Below are 24,007 nucleotides of genomic sequence, written 5' to 3'. Positions count from 1 at the left end.
TTGGTCTATTTAGCTTTGCTTTTAGCTAGAGAAGGGGAGCAAAGTGAGGACAGTGCACATTTTCCTCCCTAATGCTTGGCCTCTGTTACTGCAGAGCTCATCCACAGAGCCTCAGATTCTCATCTCTGCTTTGTTGGCTTCATATACAAAATGAAAGACACTAGAACCAGCTAAGATAATTATTAAAGTAATCTCTCAAGTAGCTGGATGTGCTCCCAATCTGTTTATATCACTTGCAACTTTCACCACAATCATTCCTGTTCTCTGCAAGTCTTGAATTATTTGCATCTCTACGACCATCATTGTCACAAACACTGAAGTGACTCGCGTATTTTAAACCTGGAGAAAAGCAAACTTATATTTGAATTGTTGTCAGTGTAATGGCTTATTCTAAAATTATTTTCTTCAAAAATCTTACATGCCTCCTTTTTTCAGGATATTTTTTCAGATTTCTGACATATTTTACATTTATTACACTTCATTACATACAGATACATTGTCACTTTCACTAACTTTTGTCCAGGAGCCTGATCCTAAATTTACACAGGTCTAGTCCAGTCATCCCAGATGACTGCTCCAATTGAAGTACCAACCTGCTGAGACTCTGTGTGTGCAAGGATGAGTGTCCACCTACCTGTGTCCATGTGCTGCTGTCATGTTCTGGCTCTGACAATGTCCCTTCTCCATCCTTTTTGGCCTTTCTCCGTTTTTACTCTAAATCCACCTATGTAGTTCTTATTTACACAAACTGGAAACACCTTCAACAGTTCCCACACTCACCTCAGCATGTGCTTAAGGTAATGAGGAATTTATTTGAATGAGAGTATTGCAGAAGATAGTATTTTTTAGGTGATTAGGTAGAGATATAATAGAAAAATTGAGGTAGTTTTTACCCTTATGGGTTTCTGATGGACTTTCAAAGCTTCCTGGAAACAAAGTTATGATGTGGATCTCATACTTCCTGCCCCTCTGTCCATTGCTTTCTCAAAAGAAATGTAAAATGTATGGGTCTAAGAGAAACCTGTTGTAGTCTGAGTTATGGATGAAGTACTGGAAACCTTATTTTAAAAAAACAAAACCCTGGGAGCAAAAGTTAGGAAGTCTGCCGTAAAAACGGGGGAAAAGGACTCAATAATTCCTACTAAACCTTTACAAACATGGTCAACAGGCAAAATAATACATGTAAAAGTAGAAATATGTACTGTTTAGGGACAGCCAGCACAATTCAGATGTCTTGGAGTTCCCCTCCCAGGAGGGGAATTTTCACTGCTGCATGAATAAGTGACCCAGGTATGTTCTTTGCATCAGCAGTGCTTTGAAATTCTTCAATCTGATGATTGAAGAATGAGGCCTACATATTTAGATTTCCAGAGAGACATACAGGAATTCAAAACAAATACAGACTTTGCATGAATGTGGAGTTGCAGAGAACTCTTAAAAGGAAGCTCCACTTGGAAGACAAGGGTCTTTTCAGTACTGTGAAAATTAAGACAATAATGGGCTTGGAAAGGAAAGAGATGACATTTCTGTTGAAGGGATTCATATGCACATTATGTAGGAGAAGGAGTCACAGAATCTTAACTGCTGACCTTCACAGGTTCATAGCTGTGGTTCATGTACAAGAACAGGGCTACTGCTTCTCAGGGGTCTGTGGCAGGATGTGAAAGTTAAGCAGCAGAATCTGAGACATGATTCAGAGGATATGGCTGCAAAAATGCATTCTGCAGGAGTCTGAGATTTTAGAGCGCAACAAATGGATCTGCAAAAAAGTAAAGCTCTTCAAAGCAGTCCTTTCTAACCCGTTTCAATTTCTTGAAACTTGTTAACCATGAGGACACCAGAATTATAGAATGGGGCATTAAAGCTACTTTTATTCCTGATATTACATTCTTCCACAGTGTGCTAGTTTATAATATGTCCAAAAGGCACATGATAGGATCTTACAGACACGGGGCAGTAGCAGAAGTTTGTCTTGGTTGCTTGTTTACTATGCAGCCTTGCTTCTTTCAGAGCTGCCTTACTATTTATTCCCATAGGTGTGACCCTGTATTTGGCTGTATCTGAAGGGTCACATTTTAGGAGGTGTAGGTCAGAGCACAGCCAGGCCACAACCTGACTGCTTGAGCTGCTCATCCATCAGGTCTTAAACACTGTTTACAGCTCAACATTTTAAGTGTCACTTCTTGCCTTAAAAATGCAGTGATTATCGGGAAGTACTGATGAGCTGACAGACATTTGTAAAGCTGGAATAAGCCAGAAGCAGCTGCCAGTAACCTTCTCAGCTGTCCCAGCTTCTTTCTACATCAGCACCTTCAGTAAGTGAACCCGTCTGTTTCTGACCCTTATGTCCTTATCCATTTCTTGCCATTCTTCCAGGCTCTCTGAGTCATACACAGCTTTTATGCACAGAGGTTTTACATTGACTTTCTAAACATTACAAGAAATCCTAAGTAGCACCAATCCTACTCTTGATTTCTCACAGTCATCTAGGATCATCTCCACAGATCAGTAAGTCCTTTTGAGCTATGCCAGTCACCTCAAATCTGACCCATGCAATGTGAGCTTTCTTCACAGAATACAACTATAACTTCCCAGAAAAATACCTGAGAACTATCCATGTATACTGTATCTGCACCATTACACTTATAAGCAACTTCGTAATTTAACAATAAATTAAACATTTTTCTTCCTAAAGCCACATCAGCTGCTACTGCTATAGGCCCATCTTGTAATTCTTTATTGCATTCTGTGTGAGCATTTATTGTCTGTGACTGATGCAAGATAAATCACTCTACTATTATCTGGGTACTCACTTGTCCAATTTGAATACCTATAGCCAGTCTTCATGTCTTACAGAATTTCTGCAATAATTTAAGCTTTATTAAAAGTGAATAAGGTTTCACGCTTCCTGAGATCACACATGTAAACCTCTTTGGGACTTTTAGATTCAAGTTTTTTAGGACCTGCATACTTGAATATGTTTTTCTCTTAAGAAAAGTTGTTTAATAACCTTCTAAATAATGACCAGGAAAGCACTCAGTCATCATCATATGATACAAACACATCACACATTCTTTCAAGTAGAAAACAAATTTATTTATTAAACAACTCTCTTTTTTCAGTATCAATATCAACATTTTTTAAATCTTGATATAATAGGCCTATAATAGGGTTAAGATCTAGGAAACATGAGCTGTTCCTGAAACTACCAAACATGCAAATTTCTTGACATCCTTATCCATTTTTTCTGTGCTTCATAACTTGAAATGATTGCTAGGTTTGCTTTTTGTCTACTGTATGTATTTATTTCAAATTGCTGTGTTTTCTTCACCTCTAGACTAGAAACATAGTTTTTCTGGATCTCCCTTTTTTCTTGATCACAATATTCTGACTCCTTTATAGACATCTTCTTTATAGCCTCCCCCAGTTATGATAATTTTTCTATTTAATCTTTTTCTTTTCACTCATTCATTTTCCACAGCTTTTTGGGGTACAAGTCAGAATACATGCCTTGGGAGCAAGAAGACGCAGTGAGTGTCTGTGTGTGTGTAGTATGGATTGTAACCTTGTTTGCACATACTGAGTATAGCCATATCAAAATACTCAGGCAAGTACAGACTTTCATTCTAGCAATAATCTTCACCATAATAAAGTCTGAAGCTGTTAGTTTTCCTAACTTTTTTATGTTGTTGTTCAGAAAATACTTAGCTAGGAGTTTTAGGAGCTCTAATAATGCCTTAGTACATATGACCAAATTTATATGTGTGGCCTGAAGTTCTTCACAATAACAATGCAATTTTCTTTCCCAAAATGATTATTAGACACTGAAAGAAAAAGTTACCTTGCTCTTTAGTGTTGACTGCTATGCAAGAAAGTACCTCTCTACAGTAAACCCAGTTTAGGCTTATTCCTATTGCATTGATCTATGGGTAGTTACTTGCCTAAGAATATGAAAGTTTAAAACTGTATTCAACACTTCATCTCATCATTTGTTGCTCAATTCCTGGTGGGCAAAAGTTTCTGTCAGGGCTAGGTCCTTTATTTTTACAGGAACTAAAGGGGCCTAAACCTTTCAACTCAGTTAATAACAGCCTCTCCTGATGCCTGAAGATATTTCTTTCTGGACACAAACGTTCAAACTGGTAGAAATAGAGAGAATTTCTAACTCATTACTCCAAGAAAAATAAACAGAATATTTATTTCTTTCCCAGCTACTTTCCAGCATGGGAAGTTGCTCTCAATGCCCAGTCTTTTTATCTGGAATGACTGGAGTAGAAATGTTTGAAGAAACAAAACCCCTTTGGCAAATATAATGAGAATTGAGTTAAAACCTGACAAGTAGGCACTATTGCTGGACTGAGCATTGTTCAGACTGGTATAAAAATAACACAAAGCCCATTAAAAGAAGCTGAGCACAAAATTTTCATAAAGCAAACTATGCAAGCTGAAATCTGATTAAGTTCTGGTTTTCAATTCACACACACAAAAAACAACAAAACCAAAACAAACAAAAAACCAAACCCAACAAAAACAAACAAAAACAACAACAAACAAAAACACCAAAAAACATGCAAAAAAACACCTGCAGAGAGCAGTGCGGCCTCTACTTAATCTGATGGCCACCAGAGGGTACAATTTGTAAATGGTATATGAATGTAACAGTCCTACAAAGTTTTCTCTAAATGACATCAATCTTTTCTGAAGTCAGAAAAATCCATCTCCAGCCTGGCCTGAGAGAAATTTTGGCACAGCAAAAACCTGTCCAGGATTGTCCCCTCGACAGCTGCCCAGGCCACCAAGTGAAGGCAGCGATCATCATTCTGTGCACGAGCATCTCTCTGGGAATGAGCATCTCTCTGTGCACGAGCATCTCTCTGCACGAGCATCGTTCTGTGCACAAGCATCTCTCTGTGCATGAGCATCGTTCTGTGCACGAGCATCGTTCTGTGCACAAGCATCTCTCTGTGCACGAGCATCGTTCTGTGCACGAGCATCTCTCTGTGCACAAGCATCTCTCTGTGCATGAGCATTGTTCTGTGCACGAGCATCGTTCTGTGCACGAGCATCTCTCTGTGCACGAGCATCGTTCTGTGCATGAGCACTGTTCTGTGCATGTGCTGTGTGGTGCTTCCCTTCAGCCAGGCCCACAATCACAGTTCCCAGACAAAGGAATCTCTCCAAACCTGTTGCTGCTTTAGCCAAGAACACCATGCTGAGAACAAGCACAACGCACTTTCAGCTATGTCATGGGCACCCAAACAACACTCTCCAAGGCTCTTGTATTCTTAACCAAACCTTGGGCCTCAGAGAAAAGGCCAAATGGCCTTGTCTGGGCACATCAGGAATCACAGAATATTCTGATTCGGAAGGGACCCATCAGAATCATCAAATCCAACTCCTGGCCCTGCGCAGGACACCGCAGGAGTCACAGAATGTGCCTGAGAGTGTTGTCCAGACACCTCTTGAACTCTGTCAGACTGGTGCAGTGACCCTTCCCCGGGGAGCTTGTTCAGGAAACTGCATATCAATCCTCCAACCAAACACTGTCTCACAGGGCAAACAAAATAGAAGATGGACAAAGGGAAACAGGACTTGACTAGAGGCTTCCTTGTGATACATAATTAATTCTAGTGAAAGCTGCAAATTAGTGGTTTTGGCTCAAACCACCCTCAACACAACTCAGTTCGATAAACGAGTATGAGCGGACTTGTCCAAAAGCACAAAATAACAGTGTATCTATTGCAGTGAACTCCCGTGTACTCTGTGTATTTACAATGTACCGTGAAATGGACTCTCCAGCAGCGGTGCTGGTGGGTCCCATACACAGCAGTATTCTCACATATTTTAGGGAAATCTGTCAAACACATACTCAGATGTTGGCAGCAGTGGCAGAAGCAGAGCCTCGACAGCTTCTGCTTGTTATTGGAATTATTGGATCCCATCTATGACTGCGGAGATCCAACAGATATTCAGCCAAAAGCTGTTTAACTTTGGGATCAATCGGCAAGGTGTGACAGGAGGAAAAAATAAATAGAAAACCACAAAGCCGGGGTCCACCGGCCCCTGGCCCAGGCCCCGCACGCGCAGCCCCCGCGCGGGGGCCGCTGGCCCTTTAAATGTCGGCGGGCGGCCCGTGCTGCCGCTGGCTGGGAGACCCCGTGCCTCCAGTGAGAGGTGAAACCAAGATGGCGGCCGCGCAGTGACTGAGGCGGAGCCGGGGCCGGAGGGAGCCGGGCCACACCAGCCGCTGCCAATCGCCCCCCTCCCTCCGCCGGGTACAGAGTTTTTCTGCCAGCCGGGTCGCCGAACGCCTGGAAGCACAGCCACGTCGGAAGGCGTGCTGGGGAGCCGGGACTGAGCCGCCGCAGCACCAGGAGGAGGAGGAGGAGGAGGAAGAAGAAGAACATGGCGGCGGAGTCAGCCTGGGAGTGAAGCCTCCGCCTGCGACCGGAGCCCATGGGGAAGACGGGGCGCTGAGCTCGGCTGGTCGTTCACCCCGTCCCGCGGACGAGCAGTGTCCGCAGGCCCCGGGCAGCCCGGGCGGGAAGGAGGGCGGCTCCTAGGAGCCCCGCGCTGACGGACGGCGAGCGAGGGGCTTCGGGCCTGGGCAGCTGCTGCACAATAGAGCCGGGCTACAGGCCGGGGCGAGCAGCCCCTCTCCCGCCTGCTTTCCTCCCTCTGACTCCCCCCGGCCTCACCAGCCTCCCCCGTGTTTTCCTCGGCGGGGCTCTGGCTTCCAGGAACGCCTGCTCCTGTCACGCTGGGCCGGCTGCAGTCCGCCGCTGCTTCCTTTACCGTGGATCTCCTTCTCCTCCGGGATCCCTTCTTCACCGCCTCTCCTGCCTGCCCTTCGCCCCGCAAAGAGCCTCTCACCTCTGCGGCTCTCCTTGCCTAGGCTTACTCGCATTGTGTGCAGCGTCTGACTTTACCTGAAGGAGCACATCTTCACCTCTTGTTTCCCCCTCTTCCCCACTAATCTCTGTTACCGTCGATAATGAGGATCCCGTTGGGGCACTGAAGAGGAGTAAGAAGAGCTTGCTTGGCGTGCTCGTGTGGGGCTGCTCCCTTCTTTCCCGCTCCCCTCCCCTGAGGGGGGCCTGCCCCCCGACCAGCCTTTTGCTCCTCCAGCGATTGCAAGCCAGAGTGGTGGCTGCGGTGTGGCAGGCGGCAGGATGACGGACACCCGGCGGAGGGTGAAGGTGTACACGCTAAATGAGGACCGCCAGTGGGATGATCGAGGCACAGGGCATGTGTCCTCTTGCTACGTGGAGAGGCTCAAGGGCATGTCCCTGCTAGTCAGGGCCGAGAGTGATGGTAAGTGTGTACGGCTGAAGGTACAGTCTTTCCTCCTCCTACCCAGAAAAGGAACTGCGTCAAGCTTTGTGTCTGTTGCCTTAATGTTTTGCTGCATAATTCAAATCGTATTCCTAAAAGCAAGTAGGCACTAACCAGGGTTCATTCGTGCTAGGCCAAGTGAAAGAAACAGAAGATTGCCATCAAGTGCAAGCATAGTAGGCACTTATTGAATACACAGTGTTGCATGAAAAATGCATTTGGGTCTCGTTGTAAGTCTTGTATGGGTTTGGATGTCTACTGGTCTTGTTTCAAAACTGATCACTGGATGTTTCTGGAAGTGATCCCCTCATGAAAGTTGTTCAAAACTTAGATTTTGGTTTTTAGTATTTGTTTTTAGAAGATCATTGGATGGCTCACACCTTTCTGTTTCTACCTGCTCTTTTCTTTCGTAGCTTTTAGAATTATGTAAGACATGGTAACAGCTATCAACAGTTTTCAAAGTACAGTTATAGTAGTAAAGACACTACAGTGGACAGAACAGCATTTTCAGAGATGCCTTTTTCTTTTTTTTTTTTTTTTTTTTTAATGGAATGGAGTTCTCAGTCCTTTAGCAGACCTAGGTCTTCTTGAAAATAAATGATGATCAGAAAACCTGAATAAATAAAAAGTTGATCTTATCAACTTCTTTCATATTTTCTGGCAACATATGTCAGTAGTATATGTTAAGTAGTAATATCTAGCCCTGTAGCTACATGTTTGGCCTAGTCTTGACTGTTGGTTAAGTGAGTTCATGACTGCTGTGATAAGAGATTTTCAAATGTGAACTTCACAGTATCAGGCTTGTACCATTTTCCTTTTAAAGTCTGTCAGTGCATTACTTACTACTTCATTAGACGTATAGCTACTGTATTTAGTGACTTGCAGATCTGGTTGCAGCTTATGACTTGTAATTTTATTTTATTAAGCTTTTTTATTGTAGGAAGTAGAATGGGAAGCAACTTGAGAATCTTGAATCCTTACTTTTTGAGAAAGTTCTGATAAACTGTATAATATTTAATCTCTACAGCAAGGATCATAAACTGATATGGAGGAATCAGTCATCTAAACTGGATTTTGGTAATTTAGCTCCTGAGAAGCCCCCAGGGAGATATGCAGTTTCTTGATTATACTTTAAAAGGTTAAACTGAGACCTGATTTTTATTTATTTTACAGTGAGGAAGATGCACCTAAACCTTGAGCAGCTTCGTAGTGCAAGAGAAAACATTCAAAATGGAAAGAGATTTGGAATTTCAGCAGGAGAAGGGAATTAAAAAAATTATCACTAAATTTTTAGTTTAATTATTACAGTATGTTTTGTCATAGATACTGTCCTGGCTGCCTACATGGCTTTTTGAGTCGTGTTTAAAAATGGGTATGTTTCTTATACATTAAAAAACTATACCTTTAAACATGTAACTTTCATGTTTAAAATCTGGGTTTTTTAAAAAACATTTGAACTGAAATCCATTTATTAACTTTCACTGGGGTATGTGTGCTTCAGACTTCTTAGAACCTGAGTTGGACTGTTGTTGCCATCTCACTTATAAATGAACATCTGTAAGAAGGAAGATACAATTTGGTATAAAAACTAAAATTAAGTCATTGCTTTATGTTGCTTAGCTAAGATAATCTAATCAAAGCAGAACTGTCTCAAACTTATTAATTGCACCTAATACACAGATGTTTATTTGATAGTATCTACACTTTAGACCTCTCTCAAACTGCATACTTTGTACTTCAAAGTATTGAATAATGCATGGAGTTAAAGTTCTTAATATAGTAGGTAGTATCAGTCCCGGGTAAGTGTGCACTCTATTAATAGGCTAGTTTTTCTAACTTGCTTGTGTAAACACCTAATAAAATTTGATTTATATTTTGTTTACTCCCACTGTATTGTTTGTGGGCTAATTTTGAAGGCAAACAGTAATTTTTACATGTGAGCAAATGATTTGGAAAAAGGTAATGCTATAGCTGTGTTTTATATACTGTTCAATTTGTGTTCCTTTGCATGTTTTTTTAACTAAATGAAATAGTTGACTGTGATTTTTTAGCTTTCACCTAGTTAGCAAAGACGTACAAGTAGTAGGAACTGACCTATACACCATTTGCTTCCATGTTTCCATTGCATTCTTGTATTGTCCTTCTTTGCCAGCTCCTTCTCTTTTGACAATAAAACTTCTTCCTTCCTGCATTTCTAAATCATCTTTTCCTAGCCTTTGAGTGGAGATTCATCCTGTGCACACTGGCATATTCTTACTGACTTACTCCAGGATGCTGTCAGAAAACCTCGGGATCTGCCTGAAGGTGAAGGCTCCACTTCCTGAGTAGGGGAGGTCGTGAGGATGTGAGCGGTAGTTCCTTATCTGTGTGGGAAATTCCCACTCCTGTTAAAGGGCCAGTTTGGCTGTGCACAAATCAGCAGTAGAATTAGCAGTGGTTTCTTTGGCTGACCGTATAGGCTGGCACATGGTTCAGTCTTTGGATTTTGCAGCTGTGACTTGGTGTAATAGGCTGCTTTACAAGTCGTTCAGATTTTATGGCACAGTCAGGGTGTTCAGATAAGGGAAGTGCAATCGGTATGCCACATCCAACATAAGCTACCATTTGGAGTTGGAGGAATAAGAACTGAGTAAATGAGGTTTTTTTATCTGTAGGAGTGTTTTTTAACTTGTGCTTGTGGTGTTTACCACCATCATAAAAGAAAATAATTTAGAGTGGCTGAGTGAGTTGTGTTGCTAGCTGCATGTCTAATGTTGCCAGGCACTAAACTGTTAAGAGTCATTGCAGACAATTTGAAATAATCAATTTTAGAACAGAAATACCATAAACTGCTTTCATATCAGGTATATTATGCTTTGAAGCATGAAATTGTAATTTTTTTTGCACTTTAATAGCTATCCACTTTTTATTTAAAACCCCAAGAAGTTTCTCTGTGTGATTCCTAGTTGTAATGTATTGTACTTGAATTGCAGCTGAGCAAGAGTGAAATATTTTCTTATGAATTATCACCTACTGTGTGAGTTTCTGTGTGCAGTCAGAACCCTTTGATTTCTTACCAATTTCTGACATGGTATTTTAGGCTACTGTGGCCTACCTAATTGAAATATCTGTGCTTTTGGGGGCTTACTGTGTGGTTTCAGATCACCTTTTTGTTCTGAGCCCAGATGACTGAAGTGACCTCTAAAGTGAATGTTTCTGTTCAAAATAATTTGTGTTAATATGAAAGCTTAAACCTTTAATTAAAACTTACTGGTCCTGTATCTAAACTTTTTGACAAGTGAAAGTTAACCCTTCCATTACAGGCCATATGTGTGAGCTCTCTTTTAGGAACTCTTGTAATTTTCATTCGGTTGAAGTTTGCTGTTTCTGAAGTCTGTATGGGCACAGGGTAAGCCACAGGGCAAGCACCTATCCTTGCTGTTTCTGTAGTGCAGGTATCAGTAAACCTGTATAACTATCAGGTGTAGACAAAACTTGGCTTTCAGTTTTTTACTTTGTTCAGACTCAGGGGACTGAATTTATTGGCTTGTTTTTAGGCAAGCAGTACAGTATTTATCCTAGATCAAAATGAAAAAAAAGCACGGGAGAAGATGACTTGGGGCTTTTTTGTTTCTTTTCTCCTAGTTTTCCCCTTTCCTTAATATTTGGGTTTGACCCTCCAGAAGTGTCTTAAACTCGGGAGTATTCTCTTGGAATTGTAGAACACTTTCTTGGGCCTCAGTTTGAGCTGTTTGAGTTTCAGAGGATTAGTTTCTGTGATTCAGTTGCAGCAGAATTGATTGCAGAATTTTAATTTCTCTGTACATCTTGCAAGAAACAGCTCTTGAATTGAAACTGTCATTTAAACGTAAACATGTTTATACTGGTAAGGGGTAATGGGCAGCACTTCTTTTTCTGCTTTTGAGGAAGACTCCATGTAACAGTTCGGTGTGAGAGCAGCAATGTTCCAGATTAACTCTTCCATTTGCATGTTTGTAAATAAAGCTGCAAATTTGCTGTGTAAGACTGTTGAATTGAGATACTTGATGTCTCTAAATATAAATTAAAAGAGCATTGAATATCTATCTGTATGTAATCTCTTTTGGGCAAGTCTTTCCCTATACACACATTAATTCTGCAGCACAGAATGGTGATTTCTACTAACAAAACCCCCAGCTGTGCTGTACTGCATTACAGTGGCAGGTAACAGAGTTCTGCAAGTCAGTTTTCTTTATAGGTGGTTTCAGATATTTTTTTTTGACTCCAGTGTTTTGCGGTTGCCTTTACAAATTCATTCAAGGCTGTAATTTAAAAAATTACAAGCTCTGCATAATTTTGGAGCATTAACTAAAAATACAGCTTGCATTAAGGAGAGTTTCCAGCTCTTACCTGACTTTGAATAGAGTCATTGGGTCAATGAAGATGACATTTTGTTGGTGTATTTTTATGAAGATAGACTAGACTGAATCTTAACATCTTCTAGGATGGTACCAGTGGAAAAATACCTACATAGAAAGTAAAGCTTATGACAGAAGCATCTCAAACAAGTGATAATGTCTTTGAGTGGAAGTTTATTTGTGATGTGTTATATTTCTGTAATCTTTTTTCTGAAGAGTATATCTGTGTTTCAGGCATCTGTTACTGCTGCGTGGTTTCCACATTCAAGTAACAAAGACTTAACATTGCCCCATACCAGGAACGGGCCTGATACTGGAAAATTTAGTGTGTTAAATAAACTCACTGAAATAACTAGTAGATTTGTCACTGATCTTTGACTTGTTGAACCCTTTTTGGGGAGCTTACTGCACAAATGGAGCATTCTGTTCTCCAGAAGAATGGATTTGGGGCAGTTATTAGTTATAGAGCACAATTTACCTTTCAGGGTGTTTCTGTCTCCAGATCAATATTTTTCTAGTTATTGTCCAAAATGGTGAGGAGTAAGTTGACTCATGTGGTAGTGAGAAGCAGTTCACTTAAAAAACTTTCTTTCCTGCAAGCATCAGGTTTAGTAGAGAATAAATCCTCTTTTATGACAAGTCTTATAAAGAAACTTTTCTCTGTTGTCTGCTTCTAGCTTGGAAGATGAAGTGTCTGCATTCAATTGTTTTCAATTTTTTAAAATAGTATTTTGTCAAACATGGCATTCAAGTTATGCATTATATTCTTCTAATGTTGGGATTTGTATGTCTGTAGGTCTGTGTTCAGCCATTAAAATATGATGTTGAAATAATTACTTCTGATCCTTAAAAGATTCTAGTTCATACTTTCTGATATTAAATATTTCTAGACAGTAAAGACTTTCTAGAAGTTTTTCAGCCAATTCAATACTGCAAATAATATTCTAAAATTCCGGGTACTAGAAGCTGGGAATTTGAAAGCACGACTGACTCTGTGTGTCTCATGATTGTAATGAAAAGGAAATGCTGGTTTTAGATGTTCGTAGGCAAACTCTAAATTCAAAGCCGAGACTATGGCCAAAGTATGAGCAATGTATTGGATTCATCTGTAAACCTCATCTTAGATGTTTTCCTTCTCTGTCCTGATCTATGTTTTGTGGTTATTTTTTTCTTCAGTTATGCAGTTACACTTTTAGCAAATAAGCTGCTTTGATAATAGAGCTGGTGTGTGTCAGAAAACTGAAAAAAACTCAAAAAAACCCTGAGTAGTATATTTGGGGCAAGAGAGGCAAGAGAGCTTTTTCTGTGTGTCTTGTTTTTCCTTGGGTATTTATTTCAGTTTTGTTGTTGAATTGTACTGAGTTTTGTAAATAACTTTTTCTCCAAGAGCAGTTGAGAGAGGTCAATCGCTTCTCAAGCTAACTTCATTAGTGAAGGCTGTGTCTTGTAGAACAACAGACTTAGAAATTAGGAACAAGCAGCCTTCACAGGTAAATGAATTTGGAAAAAATACTTAATTGTCTGATGATCACATGCATAGTAAGTTAATGGATATAAAAATCATTGGTAAAGCTTCTAAATTTGTCAAGTAATAGCCTTTCTTATCAGACAACAGAATATTCTGATATTTATGTAGTTTTTCAGTGATATGCCACTCTTATAGCAAGTGAAGTTCTGTGATCTGGTTCTTCAGTCTCCTCCCTCTCATCACCCAATCTGACATCTTCATCAGTGTCAGACAGAAGGATCAAGTGCACTCTCAGCAGTTTTCCAGGTGACACCAAGCTGCAGTGGTGTGGTTAACATGCCTGAGGGGTAGGATCCCATCCACATGGACCTGCACAAGGCTGAGAAGTGGGCCCTTGTGAAGCTCATGAGGTGCAAGCTGCTGCACCTGGGTCAGAGCAGTCCAGGCTAGGGGATGAACATGGAGAGCAGCCCATATTTTAGTAATACATTTGCCTTAGAACTATAGTGATTAAACTTTTTTAAAGAAAGTTCAGACTTTTCTTAAAGCCTAGATTTAACCAGGTAAGTAAATGGAGAAAATGCCACTTTAAGGGTGTGCTTGCAGCTGTATGTTTTAATTATATGATTGACAATGCAAGTTAGTTTATCACTATTTCTTTGTGTAAGCTGAGTGAAGCTCTGCAGGTATGTAAATTTAAATCATGCACTGGTGTTAGTGCTGCTGCGTAGCAATGTGGTTGAAGGAAGTGATCAGTCCAAGAATAAAATCAGTCTTAAAAGTTGCTTTTGCAGAGACCGATCCTTCAGATTGTTAACATGCAAAAGGAGGAGAAAGAAGATGCAGGCATGAGACTGGAATTGCTGTTCTGTGTCTTACATCAGTAAAACCTGCTGTGAAAGCATTGTTCCTGAGCTTATTGTGTGAAGTTTTCTGGTATTAGCAGTCACAGTGGCTACTGCTCTAAGCATTAGTTTCTAGATATACTTCCCAGGAAAATAAGTGTTTTAGCTAATCTTTAAGAACAAATGCCACGTGATTAGAGTTTTGACACAGAACAGCCATAGGTAGCCTTTGGAATGCAGTTGTGATGCTTTTGATGTGCTGACTTGCAGTGTGTATCGTGTCTAAATTTTTTTCTGTGGAAAAGTAGTTACTCAGAATAAGAAAGGTTTAAAATTCAGTTTGAAGCTTAAGGGTGGGAGATAAGAGACTCGTTGTTGCTCAAGGAAAGAGTGATCAGAAAATTCATGTGGAGATTAAAATTTTAGCGCACATATAAATAAGTGGAACTTTTTTTTTCTAGGCTCTCTTCTTTTGGAGTCCAAAATTAACCCGAACACTGCATACCAGAAGCAACAGGTAAACATACTTTACTTTTCCTTACCTCTAAAGGCAGAATCTTTAACAGTATACAACTAACAGTGTAGCAATATAGTAATTTTTTGCCTCTATTGCAAATTATGTTTTATGTTCTTGTGCCAAAAATAGGCAAAGTAGTTTGCACCATTTTTGTGCATTACGTGATCATGTGTTATTTCTCTGCATTTTTGGTGAAGTTGTACAGATAAATTATGCTCTGTTTTGCACCAGACATTACTTTGGAAGAAACATGCAAAACATAATTGAGAAAACCACAAAGTAGCTGAGATCCCTGAGGCTTATAGTATCTGAATCTTAGTATCATCTGGCTTTTTTCTTCTTTATATTTCAAATGCTGTAACTTTAATTTCTTTTTTCAAGGAAAGACTAGAAGGCTTTAAAGCTATTTACATGTTAACCTTTGTTTGTCCTTTACTAAAAAGGTGGGTATGGGTTACTACTGCTCCAAAGCATTCTGTGTGCATAAAAGCAGCTTCTCACTGTTAGTTTGCATGTTGCTTCAATATTTAAGCCATACATTGTGAGCCCCTAAAGAATGCCCCTGAGATGGGTGACAGGTGAATGAATGCTGTAGGTCTTGTATTTATTTGCTGTGCTTGTTTCATGGATGCTGGGAATTGCCCTTGTATGTTTAAAAATGCTGAAACAGATTGAGCTGACCAAACAGGCAACAAAACACAGATTTGTTAAAATCTTCTCCGGTACAGTTAATGAATTAAAAAACTCTTCAGTCTTTCAGCTTTAATACGTGGCATGGACCCAATGTTGTTCTGTTCACAGGCAGTCCCAGTAATGGTGTCACTCCAGCTGTTGATAGGATTGTATTTTGAACTGAACTGGGAGAGCCAATATGGGCTAAAAATGCTCTTCCTTGAAAAATTTAACCTGTATCTGTTTCTTGTTATATTCATAATATACTGTATAAGCAGCCCATACTGAACAACTGATAAGGGCAGTGTGGGTCTGGAGAATAAATTCCAGGGAGTAAGGACAAGACCGGCAAAAATGCTAAGCAGACTAAGTTTTAGCTGTAGTTTTGACTAGCTCCAGGTCATGGTTTTATGATACCGTAACTTGAGCTTTAAAACTCTTGAAGTGACACTGAATATTTTACAGCCCTATGGCATAAAGTGTGATCTGGTGTAAACTTGTTCTGCTGGCTTAAATTGGTTAATAACTCACTGAGGGGTAACTTTTGTATCAATAGGTTTTATACCACATCAGACATGAAACCTACTTCAAGTAGGCATAAAATTGCAAGATTGGTGCAAACCACCACACTTGCCAGTCAGTCTAACAGCATTTCCTACTCAGGGTCAGACATAAATTGTAATCTAGTGCTGCCTAAATCATACTGTCATCGTGGTTAGAGAAATAAAAATAATTAACATGAATCTGTCCCATTAGAACAGCACTGTACATTCTCTGTGCTGGAGGAAGGAAGAGTGCTGTTTTTAAAGGTTTCAAGTACTGCAGAAATTTGTATTTCCAGGTGGATTGTTCATATTATTTAAGCAAACCAGTTTCTGATATAGATGGAATATGGGGCTCCACTCTGAGCCTTATAAATAACAAATGTTTGTTGATGTGTGTATTAAATATTCTCTGTGGCCTGTTTTTTTTCATGTGAGGCCTACTTATACTTTCCCTTAGTAAAGGGCAAGTTCCAAATTTAAACCTCATACTACATGATCTAAGTTTGAAACTTAGCAGTTGAAAGAAAGAGTAGGTTTTTTTCCTAGCTCTGTTCCTAGGACTCTGAATGTCTCAAGCTCACTAAACCACAAGAAAATCAACTTGGTACTTTAAATCCTTCTTCAAAAACTGGTAACTATCTGCGCTGGCAGAACTTTCAAACCACCTTAAACAAGATGCATTTGTGGAACTGAGATGGAAGAGTGAGTGAGATCTTTCTTTTTGACTGCAGAAGGCCACTTAGGTCACCTCACTACTAGTGAAATTGCAGCCCGAGATGGAAGACTTGCTTTTGAGTTTGCCTGCTGTTGTTAGTTGCACTTAGAAAATGTCAAGAAAAAATATCTCCCAGAAATCTAAGACTTAAAACTTCAAAGTAGCTGTGTAGCATTATGATCTTACCTGGCTTTTTTCTCAGAATTTTGTTGTAAGGGTGACCCTCCATGGTATTTTAAGGGGTACATAGCAACACATCCGTTTCTACTGTAACACAGCAAGCAGCCTGTGGGCACTTTGAATATCTAGTGGAATAAATGGATGAGTTCTGACTTTCGTCTAGGCTGACATGAGGCTTGTAAGAAGCAGTCTTTTATTGGAGTGACTGAAACAATCTGTGGTTAGAAACGAGGAGAGATGATGCGTACTAAGCTTTTGGGGAACCTTGCTATGCCAGTTGCTTTGGATCCTTCAACAAAGGAAGCCTATAGAAACCTTTGTGATAAACAGTGGAGTCTTCCACTGGTGAAAGAACCTTCTGCCTATGCTGATCTGTTAGTAATAGTGTGAAGTAGGTGGTCTCATTAATTGTTGATACCACAAATTATGCAGGCTCATGGTTTACATATGTGTGTTTTCATAACTGCATAGCTTAGATAATTATCAAAATACTGGTGTGAAGACCTGAGGACAAGTTTGCCTTGCTGCTTCTGGTCCCTTGGAAACTGAAGCCAAGAAAACAAACTAAACCACCAGAAAAACAAACAAACAAAAGACACCCTAACAAAAACTGCGTCTCTGAAGCTGAGCTTGTAGGATGATTTTGTCCCAACTGTCTGCTTTATATTTCTTGGTGTTTAGTGTTGAAAGCAGTGATGGCTCTTTGTGGTGGTAAATAGAACTTTTTGCCTTTGAAGAGAAAAATTACTTGGGAGGTCTTGAGTCCTGCTCAGGGACTCATTTTTCATAGGTCAACCTGAGGTATTTGTTTGCACAGTCTAGTTCCCAGTCTTCCCAGACGTCTTTGCCATCTGGAAGTCTGAAATAATTAATTAAAACATGAAATTCATAGACAGTCTTTTGACTACCTTTTCAGTAGTCAAATAAATTAGTCTGTGACAATGCAGAGCTGTTTTCTGCCATGTTCAAAAAGGATAGGTCTGTGTATGCGATTCTGCAACATAGAATTGCTACCAGTGGAAGTTCATTGATACTCTGAACTGTGCACTTCCTGGCAAACTCATCGCTATTTATACTAGAACTAGAAGAAAGGAAGCCATATGAGGAAAAAAAGCTAGAAAGAAAACAACTTGAGAAACTAATATCCTGTGGTTCAGAAAAAGGACTTAATGTTTCTTATGTTAAAGAGCTATTTGTAGGGAGAAACTTCTTCAGCAAAAGCAAAATTTGCACAGTACAGTCACATGAACACCTGATTTGTATCCTTGTTTACAGCTCTGTGTTAAGTTTTGTTGGCGTTATTTTCAAATGCTACAATAGTGGTCCTATAACTTTGCTATGGAATATTACTGGATTTAATTACTGAGTAAATAGTAACATTCTCCTTAAAAGCAAGTTTTGTATAGTAAGTGGAATTTAATTATACAGAGCATTGCTGTGTCACATGCATAATACTTAGCTTTTCTCTTCTGTTGTTGGTTGTTCTCTTAATATTCCAGTAAAGGTAGAATATATTTTAATTGTGGGTTGGGGGGGTTTAAGGCATTGAAATTTCAGAGTGTTAATGACAAAGATGCTGCTCTTAAACAAGTGATCCTTTTTCAGAAAACGAGTAATTCCACTAATATAATAGGACAACACCTCTTCCTATGCAGCTCTAAATGATTAAAAAGCCCTCTATACACACAGCACTTATTTAGGGAGAAACCTGGTACAGGTGGGGACTGGGGTATAGCTTTTCAGTATACTTTGGCAATGCTTTAAAAATAGAAGAGTAAATACTTGTATCCTCAGCTTTTTTAGGTGCATCCTGTAACACAGTGATGAAGTATGTATTGCATCCCTTTCTGTGCCTGATACAAGGAAGACTTCAGTTATTTACAGCTTTCAGCTACAGAGACTTGCCTCTGCCCTAGAGGTGTATTTGCTTTTGCAGTCTCTTTTTCAGTTTCTCACAAGAATAAAAAGCTAAAATTCATCCAAAGTACTGTCTACTAACTATGTAACTTGAAGGTGGCCATCCCTGAGTAATAGAGAGCAGACTTGTTAATAAAAAAAAAAAGTTTTGAAAATATCCAAAAGGGCACTGACTGAATGCTCAGAGAAAATGAACTTCATACGCTTGCTGTCATGACAGTCAAGCTAACAGTGAAACTGTTTCAATAAAATTTGTGCATGTGGTAGCTAAGATAGTAAGGAAGAGTGTGTGGCTTTGTGGGGTGATGGAATAAACAAGGGGAAGGGCAGGCTGCTCTTGGGTTTGAGGTGTCCCAGTTTATATGTTTTAAATTAGCATGCATGTCTTTCCCTTCAGGTCTGTTTTCCTGTGTATTCTGATTTTTCTGCTGTTGCTGAGTGTCCTGGTTTAGGGACAAATTTGGGAGGAAAGTTCTAGAGGGGTCCCTCTAGAAAGCAGATTCAAGTGGCTGCTCTCCCAACTGGTTTGGGAAAATATTTCCTTGGAGGAAGGTGGAAAAAACCTGTTTGTTTAACAAGCAAAATATTTACAAGCATGAAAAATGAATAATATAAAACAAGAAAACCTCTCGCTGTTCTGAAGAGATGGCAAATTCAGAAGGTCCCTATTGTGGGGTGTAGCTCGACGCTCTGTCTCTTATCAGTCCCTTCTGTGCTGGAAACAGCTACATCCTGTGCCCTGGTGGGCCGCAGGTGTGAGCTTCAGGTGTTTTTCTGGGTTTTCAGTCCAGAGCAGTTTGAACAGTTCCAAGAAAAAGAAAAACCCCAATCCAGGGAACTTCTCTGCCTCAGCTAGCTAAAAACTGACTAAAAAAACCAAAGGAGAGCTCTCTCCCACTGTCTGTGCTGCAAACAACACAGTCCGTGAGAAAAAAGCTGAAGTTCTTATCTCTGTTTTGTATTCAGATACCTCAGACATTGTACCAATTCTTCTCCCCCCTTCACTCTTAAGATCTTGCTTTAAGGGGGCAAAACTGATTTCTGGGCTAAACAGACAAATGGGGATACAATTCAGCATCATAAAGTCACTCCAGGACACTGAGTATGGCCAGTAAGTCAAGTTTCTGCTCAGAACTAATAAACTGGTTTTATTCCATGTGATTCATGGGAATGCAGCTATGAAATCACTAACTGAAAAGTTGTCCATGTCTGTTGAGCTTTTACAGGCTAGTAGAATAGAATCTCAGTATGCCTTTGACATGTTAATAATTTTTTTTAATAATTGTTAGCACATCCAGATAACCACGTTCTAGGTGGACAAGTGCATGAAACCAAATGCAGGATTGAAACTTTATATTACATTACTTGGGTCAGTTTTTTTAGCTTGATTCTGCCACAACTAACACTGACTCTGTATTTAACTTAAAAAGTCTGGGTGCACGTAGTTTATTTCATTTTCAGGTTCAGAAACCTGAAATTATGAAGCTGTACTTTTGATAGTAAATATTTAGATAGCAAGATATTGAAAGGTGGGCTGGCATGTCCAGGAAGGTGTCTGTGAATGCTAACAGTCTAAGGAATTGGATAAGGAACTAGCAATCAGGCAGTCAAAGAGGGGAAAAAACAGCTGAGACTGTTGAACCTTGTGTGGGCCAGGAAAGTGTCATAAGCTTGAACCATGTGAGGGTTAATAGGAAGAGATTAACTTGCTTTTTAAGGCTGGAAGCAAGAGTTTATGAAATACCTAATTTAGGGCATCACTACTTCTTGAGTGTAAATTAAATCGTATAGAGCTGCCAAAATAATGTCTTGGAGCTACAGAGAAGACTTGTCCCTGGACATGAACAGTAATGAGAGTCCATTGTCAAACAGTAACAGTTTTTGTTAACTTAATCATAGAAGAATCAAATCCTGAGTATTAGTTGCTCTGAAATTCTTCATGATGAAATCCCAGAGCTTGCTTTGGAGTTTTGTGTGAGTGCTGTACAAGACACCTACTAATCAACTTTCTAATAGTTAAATAAAACTGACTTAATGTCTAATAAAGGTTGACTTGTAGTGAGTGCTGTGGGAAGAAGTTCAGACTTATAGTATATATCCAAAACTTTTTACTCGAGGTGACACAAGCCTTTTGGCAACAAAAAAGCGAAGTCATAAGGTCCTTACTAAACCCCTAACCTTCTTTAGTGCAATTGCCACAGTTTCCTGGGTTAAATTATTGCAGGTTAGCTTCTGAGGCATGATGTCTCAAATAAAACTGTAGCACACAGTAGTGCCTCTGGAGAACCCCTAACTAAGCAGAGCTTGTTTCATGTGGGCTTGATGCAGCACAGGAATCACTGATTGTATTGTGAATTGTTGCCTCGGGCTGTGCCCTTATAAGGACTAGAGTGTGCAGTTATCCTCCAGCCATACATATGATTGATACCTCCTTATGGGAATGTTAAGTACATAGGCCTCCTGAAATGAGGCCATACTCAGAAATTTTGGTTACATTTTAAAATTCCTCATTTTATATGTGCCGTCATATTGTAACAGAAAACAAATTCATATAAATGGTCCTAAGGAGACAGCAAATTTTGTAGGGGCTAAGACAGTGATGACACATCCAACTGGCACTACTGTCAAAATATTTTTTTGCAAAGCAGCAAATGATTTTTCAATCTATGAATAAGATCATGAACTCTACATAAATAGCTCCTGATTATCATCCTATTTTAAAAAAGGTCTTGCCAAGAACTGTGATGCATCTTGAAAGTATGAGGAGCTGGAGTGCTGAGGTTCTCACAGAGAACTCGGTAGAAGGTCCTTCAATAATAAAACCTTTGTTCAGGTTTTATTTCTGACAGTTAACGCAGTGTAGCTATGATTTAATACTGCTGCTGCACATTTTGTTTACAAAGAACTAGAGCAGTGCAATTTTTAGATGTTTTAATTATCCCATTGAGTTCTCTGTGTGTAGATGCTAATATTTCATATGAAATGCGACAACAAAGGACATGTCTTTGATCCAGCTGAGCCAGAACTGCTACTATGAAGCAAATAAAATTGAGGATTTTATGCTCATCAAGATGTGATGTGCAAGACTTATCTTCTTACCTCTCCAACCAGTAGCCACTATTACTAAGCATATTTATCCTTACTTCTGCTTTCTCTTTGAATGGAGAAGGCATTCTTAAGAAATTCAAGTTGCTTTCTGGAGTTTCAAGAAGTAATGTTTGATATTTGGAAGCAACAGATACTCCAGTTCCACGGCTGAGAGATCCAGAGTTGTTAGTGGACTCAGTTTACACTGAGGAAATGTCAGATCATGTACAGAAAGATTTCTTTCAATAAGATAAGCAGGAAGTAGACCATTGTTGATGTATTCTTCTATCTTTAACTCGATGTAAAATTTCCTTCAGTCATTTCTTCATACATGTGTAAGTGTTGAACTGTTCTTTTTTGATGATTATAAGCTTTGTAGCATTAACAAAATGAAATTGCAGTCACAACTATCTGCATTTAACAGTGAATTTAGACAAAACTGTGTATTGTGCAACAGAGTGGAATGTTTTTTGTTTCATGTTCTCTTTTTAAAAGCCCTTTGATGCAAGAAAGGTTCTACAAACAAATACAGTTACTAAAGATCCAGGGCGTAGCAATCGGTAGATTTCTGTTGAGGAACCATAATATACAAAACCTTGTGTGATAAGACGACAGATACTAATAATTTCAAATTTTAGTATTGGCATTTGGAAAACACTTTTCTAATACTGATGAAACAAACTGGAAGATGATTGTTGTGCTGCTCAGATTATTTCTTTGAGCAGTTTTTTGTTTTGTTTCCCAAAGAAGAAATAACTAAAAAAAAATCAGACTGTATGGGAGTGTGAGCTTCTTCATTTAGTAGTAAATGACCTTGTTAATGGGGAAAATTGCCATGCTATGGCCAGATACACTTCTCTACATCTGTGACTGTAGTTTTCAAAAGCAGGTTTGTCTTTCATTTTTCTCTGCCTTCCGTGTTCTGTCTTGATCTGTTGCTGGATTTTATTCAGAGACTTAGAGCTTTTGTTTATTAAACTTAAGCAGTTAATGTGAATACCACTGCCCTTACTGGTGTTCTTTTAGTAGTTTCACCATTTGTTAGTTGTGTTCTTTATCAAGAAGAAAATACTTTTTGGTCTTTTAGAAATGGCTTGCTTAGAAATCTAACCACTTTTCACCTGGATGGAAATGTAATTAGATGGGAATATTGCAAGTTCTGCTAGGGTCTACTTAAAATTTGGTGTTAGGGTTGTTTGTTTTTTTTTTTTTTTTTAATTAAATAAGCTCTACTCAGTGTGAAGCTAAGGAGAGAGTGGCCTTGAAAATTACTGCAGTAGAAATACAGTTGGAGACATAGATGTATTAGAATTGGAACGTGATACCTGTACTTAATATGCAGTAAGGTACATACTGTTTTTAAAAGATAGTAAACTCTTTTTTTGGGACCTTCACTTTTCATATTTTTGTAAACTGATTTTTTTTTTTGCTCTGTTGGAGTCAGCAGTACCAGGTGCTGTCAATCTGTTATTACCAGAGAATTTGCTCCGTGACCGTCTTGTAGAGAATAAGCTATTAATTATGACTTTTTTTCTTCCTTTTGTATTTTGGAGGTGGTCTTCCTAAATCCCTTTCTTCTGTGTACCACCTCTTCCTCAACCCTTTGGAAAAGGAAAAGGTAAACTATTTGCCATTTACAAGGTAAAGCCATTAGTGCCTCTGAAGCAGTATTGCTGCTCTGGTAATGGCAAATTGATTATATTGTATTGCTTGACAATCCCGTTGGAGCTGGCTGATTGTGCTGTTTAGATTATAGTTTAGTTTAGGTATTTTCTAGTGAGTGCATATCAAAATGTAAATGTAAGGTTTCTTTTTATTGTCAGTATTTGTTTTAATATCACTCTAAGCAAAATCTGTACTTAATGAAGTAGAAATTCTGCATTTTATATATAAGAAGAATTTTCTTGTCCTAGTGAGTGAATGCATGGTTTAGCACTTGGCTGAAATAATGCAATTTCATGGGGCTATGTGTATTTACTGTGGCTATATTTCAGCTGTTACAGGAAGACAAAAGGCTAACAATAAAACTTGATTCAGTACATGTAAACAATGCTCATTTTACTTTTTTCTGTTATTAATTTAGTTTGATTTTTCTATTTAGTTATTCTAAGAGTTGTTTAGTAGACTCTGTAAACTACTTCATCAAATACCTTGTCAGTGTGTGACATTGCTGTTTACAGCATCAGCCTCCACTTTCATATATTGGTTTTGCATGCAATATGAGGACTCTGATAAACTCTTGAGCTGTCCTAGTAAGTAGATGAGAGCTTCAGTGTCTGGCAAGTGAACATAACTAAGCATGTTTTCAAGTAATTTCTGGAAGTCTAGGGCAAAACTTCCTTCCAGAATT

The 24,007-nt window shown here is 39.2% G+C and overlaps 1 protein-coding gene across 1 annotated transcript in view; it reads left to right on the top strand.

Annotated features, from left to right (window-relative positions):
• Positions 1–6,193: 6,193 nt before the first annotated feature.
• The window catches only part of PPP4R3A (protein phosphatase 4 regulatory subunit 3A), a 42,093-nt gene continuing 24,279 nt past the window's right edge, over positions 6,194–24,007 (top strand). Inside the window, exons 1-2 of the mRNA XM_062495471.1 lie at positions 6,194–7,314; positions 14,486–14,541. Of these exons, the coding sequence (XP_062351455.1) occupies positions 7,173–7,314; positions 14,486–14,541 (198 nt within the window). The 5' untranslated portion in view covers positions 6,194–7,172. The remainder of the gene's footprint in view (positions 7,315–14,485; positions 14,542–24,007) is intronic.

This window comes from Cinclus cinclus, chromosome 6 (genome assembly GCF_963662255.1).
Source record: "Cinclus cinclus chromosome 6, bCinCin1.1, whole genome shotgun sequence".
NCBI classification, from domain to species: Eukaryota; Metazoa; Chordata; class Aves; order Passeriformes; family Cinclidae; genus Cinclus; species Cinclus cinclus.
The sequence above is the reverse complement of the archived record's forward strand: the minus strand, read 5'-3'. Positions and strand labels throughout refer to the sequence as shown.